Raw genomic sequence first — 6,000 nt, forward strand, 5'->3', positions numbered from 1 at the left:
CTTCTTCAACACAAATCAATCTGATCACTGCCCCTGAGTCTCATCACCGCTCACATACTCTGTCTGAAATAAGTGGCGTCACTGTAACAGCCTGTGAAAACATGCCTTTGTGGTGAATGGCACTGTGTTTCTGTTCCATCTCTTCAGGGGATGGAGACGGCTTCCTCAGTATGGCTGAGTGTCAGTATGTTATCAAGCATGAGCTGGACACGCTGCGAGCCAAAGAGGAGACTAATGTTCCAGGATACAGTCATGCCAAGCTCTACCCTGGGAAATCTATCAGTGAGTCTGTGTTCATGTCTCAATCTGTTGCAAATGAGCTTTGCAGTGATCAGTTTGCTGATGTTGTGTATTTCACTCACAGGAAGACAAAAGAAAATGGTCTCATCTAGTTCCTTCTTGCATGCATACATATTCTTTGTTGCTTATCCAGCTGAAGGTGGGCAGGGTGCATGCTGGACAGATTGCCGGTACTTCATAGCACTGCTGAATTTAACAGCTGAAATTCCAGGAAACTGTACTAAATTAGGATGTGCAGACATCCCAGAATAAAACTGGGAAACTGATCAACCTCAGAAGTAAAACCACACACAGGTGATGTGAGTAAAACATGGCAGAGTATTATCATACAGGGTTTTGATGCTGTGGCCAATTTTATGCTTGTCCTCTTCCCCTAAACTGTTTTTCATTCTGTCGCTTACAGATAAACATTTTGATAATTGATCAGTCATTTCATTTGTATAGGAATACAGGTCCAGCTTCTCATCTTAGAGACTTGACTGTTTTCATTTTGGTCTGTTTGATGCACAAAGAGAACACATTGTGTAAATCGTGGTTTAGTCGGGGCTAAATGATTTATCACTCCTCAACCATAGTTAAGTATACACTCGGCATTTAATCATAAAACTATCAGAAAGACATTTGTTAGAACCTGTTTATAACAACATTAGCCACAGCAGAGTATGTTTTTATTAGCTGATACACAGATTAGATAATTTCACTCCTATTTTTTTTCTCAGTTTCAGCTTGTGACAAGATTTGACTGTTTGAGCCTCTCCTGCGGTTCATCCACACTTGCTTGCGGTTTGATTTAGAGATTCCTGTAGTAGTAATGGTAGTAGATTGTAGACTGAACACAGACTCTGTCCTCCGTCCACCCCGCTATCTCTGCAACCCCCTCCCTTCGTCTGTCTTCAGTATGGAAACAATAAATATGCAAATGCAGTGAAATAGTCCCAAAGTGAGATAAGGAACCAATGAACTTGCAGTGAAGATAGGGTGCCTCTATTCAACGCCTGTGTTTGACAAATCGTGTTAAAATAGAATGTAATTATTTTTTGACAAATGATGCACTCAAAAAATGGCAGATGAAATGATAGCGCTTTCATGTGCTCGTATTTAGCTGCTGCATATTGGACAATAGTAATTATTGCTATAGTCATTATTGTATTGTGTGGAATGGGCCGGCTCCCAGCTATTGTTAGCCTGCCCTTGTTTTACAAAATGAAATGCATGTTTATTTAGTTGGGAAAGTGAGTTCAGAAAAACTCAAGAGAAGGATGGAAATGCAGCCAGAAGGTTTTCATGTGGAATATCTTCCAAATAATTCACAAGTTTGAGTAAAAACTTCCTGTTTTATTATCACTGTACATGACTAGAGTGGGGGGTGAGACAGAAAGTAACATGCTCTTTTTTGTTGTTTTCTTTACTTGCATCTTAGTTCGCAGACTGCTCTCCAAAGGGATCTTAATCCAGATGTTTCCTCTGCATGAAAACGAAGAACTCAAGAGGCTTTCTTTTTCCTGGTATAAAAAAGTGAAGGTGTCGCTTCAGCCTCTGGGTAAGTGCATCTTGTGCCATTATTTTTCATGGTCACTCTTGAATACATTGTGTGATTAAAACGAACAGTCCACGTTATGGAGTATGCACACTTGCAAAAGAGGTCTCTGTACATCTGCATTTCTAATATGTCCCCAGACTGTAATTGGAGCGATGCACTGTCAGTGCTCCTGATCACTACTGACTCTTTCATCTCTATCCCCAGACGACATCAGACACTACTATGGTGAGGGCCAGGCTCTCTACTTTGGCTTCCTGGAGTACTTCACCTTTGCGCTGATGCCTATGGCCCTCATTGGGGTGCCTTACTATCTGTTTGACTGGGAGGACTATGACAAATATGTAGTCTTTGCTGTCTTCAACTTGATCTGGTGCACTGTTATCTTGGAGGTAAGAAGACATGAAACAGTATGCAGTATGATATCGTTCTACCTATTGATCTATTAATCTGTGATGGCTGCAGAATATAGTTTGGTGTGTGGAGGCACAATGCTCACCATCCTAAAAATATGATACACATAGAAATTGGGCAGTGATGTGTAAATATGCTCCAAAGCCTGCAGGTGGATGCTGGGGTGGTGGAGGGGTTAAAACGGGAGCGGTAGAAGTGAATCTTCAGCTCTTTGATGTAAAGGGATTGAATCTTTTCAAGCACTTCAGAAGTTTAACTGTGATGTGTGGTTTAACTTTTCATTCTTTTATACACTAAACAAGAGAGAAAATTCACCCTTTAATTGTAAAGGAAAATATTACCATCTGCTGCTTGCAATGTGGTCTTAACTCCAAAAGTGTTTATTAAAATCGTAACAGAATTTTAAAATGCTTCAGCTGACTTGCTGAACCTTTGTGCCCACTAGTTATGGAAGCGACGCAGTGCCTCACTAGCCTACTACTGGGGCACACTGTGCAGAAAAAAGGCCTTTGAAGAACCTCGGCCTGGATTTCACGGCGTGCTTGGTCACAACCCTGTGACGGGACGTGCAGAGCCTATCTACCCCACCTCCAAGAGGCACCTGCGTGTCTACCTTGTGTCTCTGCCCTTCGTCCTGCTTTGCCTCTACCTGTCCCTCTACATCATGATGATCTACTTCCAGATGGAGGGGTGGGCTCTGTCCATCTATGATGAGAACCCCACATTCTGGACACACATTCTGCTATTCATCCCTAGTATCATCTATGCTGTGGTCATAGAGGCGATGAACCTTATCTACAGATATGCTGCCGAGTTCCTCACTGAATGGGGTAAGTCCACTTTTTCATTATTGTGCATTCACACCAAACCATGTTTCTTGCATTAATACAAGCTCTGGCTAGAGGGCTTGATTGCTGATGATATTACAAGAGAATCCAGAGCTGATGAGTTTTCACAATGCAGCGTGAAGCTAGGGTTTTCCTGTAATTCAAATGTTTTAATTCAACAGTCTCTTGATTTGCCTTTAAGTGTGCACCATTTTGTCTCATTTTTTATTATACGCTCAAGACCCTACAATAATCGTGTGTGTGTGTGTGTGTGTGTGTGTGTGTGTGTGATCTCCATCTTAGGTATTATCATGCAGATGAATGAAAAAACAGTTATGTGTTTAAGAGCACAGCTCATGAGATAACGGTGAAAACTATCCGCACCGTTTATATTGCTGAAATTAGAACGATTTCATTTGAGTGTAATAAAAACTTTATTAAGGAAATATATGTTTTTAAAGTTGATGAATGTAAATGAATTGACCAGAACAAAAGCAAACAGCACCTTCAAACTATGAAACCAATTCAAAACATCAAAATTAAAAATGGACTGCTGTTCCGAGGTCTGATTACTTTCAGGACGGGGTCCAAAGTTAACATCATTATCCATCTGTTCTCTTTGTTCTTCAGCCATTTCACTTTGAACCCCACAGTGCAGGCTGTGAAATTCTTGACACAGAAGCCACAGCATGTTCAAGACACCAAAAGCTAAAGTGTTGTAAGACGTTTTGTTGCCGGTCATCCAGGTCCAGGTCATCTCTGAGGTCACTGAGCCAATTTAGAATTAGATAGCTTGGTAACCGACACTTTTGTTCCTCCTCCGCGCAGCAACTGTCACCATATTGAGCACAAAAGTAAGATGTGCTCCCCCCCCCCCAGCGTTCAACCTCAGCGCAATTGGCAGTAAAATGCATGTTGCATTAGTAAATCAGTTTGTGTACCTGATTTAATTAAATAAATGAAAAGCTAATGATGGATGATCAATAAAAGTACAGACTTTAATTGTGTATTTCAAATGGTTTAGCGAAGAAACTGCATTAAATCTTTTGGAATGATAACTATTTTATATGTAGTTATGACAAGTAAGGGAGATCAAAAGGTTTAGAGTTTTATCCATTGTATCATTCAATCACAAACTTTTTATTTGTGACAGCAACACAATACAGTACAGCTCTCAGTAAATGGAAGTGAAGCCATCAATAGGATAAACCAACCAAACACATATTGTAAGATAAAACCCTACACTGTTAGAGAGAACCTCAGCAATCATGTGATCCCCTGTGAGCACAAACTTAGATCGTTGGGATAATGTTGTAGTATGAGGTCTGATGGGCCCTGATTCAATTCAACATTCTCACAGATTTGGAGATAAATAATAACACAAACACACCATAAAAGTAACTTAGATGCTTCTTAAGGCAAATAAAAGGAATGTTTTTAAAGGGCTGACCCCAGGAAAAGTCAGGCTTTGTCCTGGAGTTCCAGATTTTTGGCAGTCATTGACTGGTTTTCATCCAGTGAGCTTCTGCTGTGAACATTGCGATGAGTTATTACTGACATGTTTTCCGTGTGTTTAGAAAATCACAGGCTAGAGTCTTCATATCAAAATCACCTGGTGCTCAAAGTCTTGGTGGTGAGTGAAATGAGTTATCCACAGTTTTCTGCCAACTGTACCCTTTATTGATGAGAGTGCAGCCTTTCTTATCACCACCTCACTTCTCATAACTGCCCTAACTCTTTTTTTCTTTAGTTCAACTTCTTCAACTGTTTCGCGTCGCTCTTCTACATTGCCTTTGTCATGCAGGACATGGAGCTTCTCAGACAGGTAGGTCTGCCTCCTTCGTTCCTTCTTTGATTCTACTTCCCATCGTTCTGCTCCTCTAGTTTTTACAGTTCCTTTCTTTTGTTTCTCTCACCTCCCTCTACCCTGGTTTCTGTTGATATTTCTTTGTGTCTGCGCTCTTTCCAGAGTTTGGCAACCTTGTTGATCACCAGTCAGATCTTGAATCAGTTCATGGAGGCCTTCCTGCCCTACTGGCTGCAGAGGAGACGCAACAAAAAGATGATTCGCAAAATCCAGAAGAGAAGACTGTACGAGGAGAAAGAGCTTCCGCTGGTAGAGCAGGTCCGGCTCGAGGCCGACATGAGCACATACTTGGTCAGTACATGTGATCTTTAATCAGAAATCAAATGACGTCTTCTGCGACGTTCTTTAATTTGTGTCTGTCTGTCTCATTCCTGCTCAGGGAACATTTGATGACTACCTGGAGCTCTTCCTGCTGTTTGGTTATGTCAGTCTGTTCTCCTGTGTCTTTCCTCTGGCTGCTGTCCTTGTGGTGTTAAACAACATCACCGAGGTTTACTCTGACGCCTTCAAGATGTGCCGAGTGTTCAAACGACCCTTTGCCGACCCAGCTGCAAACATTGGAGTCTGGCAGGTATTTTCATTTAGTTTTGAATGCAGTTGCTGATGTTTATGAGAAAAGAATGATTTTTGGTAGTTTTTTATTTAACAAATATTGCTGTACAACCATAAACTACTAAAGGACACAGATATCCTCCACATCCTTACTGCTATATTGGACGTCCTTCAGAAATGATATTGGGGTACTCTGAACATTAAAGCTTTCTGTGGACAGGTCATTGTATTTTTTAACATGCTGTCCTAATCTAAACACAGCTCCTCCATTAAAAATGACATATCGCTGACTCTGTGCAGTGCCCAGCATCCAGGTATGGTTTCCCTTCGTGGAAACGAATAACTGTTGCTGTCTTTCTACCTCTGTGTGCAGCTCGCCTTTGAAGCCATGAGTGTGATAGCTGTTGTGACCAACTGTGCACTGATTGGCATGTCTCCACAAGTCAGATCCTACTTCCCCGAGTCAGAGACACAGCTCATACTGTGTACAGTGGCTGCTGAGG

At 41.4% G+C, this 6,000-nt stretch overlaps 1 protein-coding gene across 4 annotated transcripts in view; it reads left to right on the forward strand.

Moving 5' to 3' along the window:
- ano10a (anoctamin 10a) overlaps nt 1-6,000 on the forward strand; it is a 35,946-nt gene that overhangs the window by 8,057 nt on the left and 21,889 nt on the right. For all 4 annotated transcript variants that reach the window (XM_042213107.1, XM_014340999.2, XM_042213108.1 and 1 more), the window contains 9 exons: nt 148-282; nt 1,721-1,840; nt 2,045-2,229; nt 2,697-3,081; nt 4,656-4,711; nt 4,829-4,903; nt 5,048-5,236; nt 5,325-5,516; nt 5,871-5,997. In XM_042213107.1, the coding sequence (XP_042069041.1) occupies nt 148-282; nt 1,721-1,840; nt 2,045-2,229; nt 2,697-3,081; nt 4,656-4,711; nt 4,829-4,903; nt 5,048-5,236; nt 5,325-5,516; nt 5,871-5,997 (1,464 nt within the window). The remainder of the gene's footprint in view (nt 1-147; nt 283-1,720; nt 1,841-2,044; nt 2,230-2,696; nt 3,082-4,655; nt 4,712-4,828; nt 4,904-5,047; nt 5,237-5,324; nt 5,517-5,870; nt 5,998-6,000) is intronic.

The sequence above is a fragment of the Haplochromis burtoni genome, unplaced genomic scaffold, assembly GCF_018398535.1.
Source record: "Haplochromis burtoni strain Fernald_Lab_line unplaced genomic scaffold, NCSU_Asbu1 Contig_418, whole genome shotgun sequence".
Lineage (NCBI taxonomy): Eukaryota > Metazoa > Chordata > Actinopteri > Cichliformes > Cichlidae > Haplochromis > Haplochromis burtoni.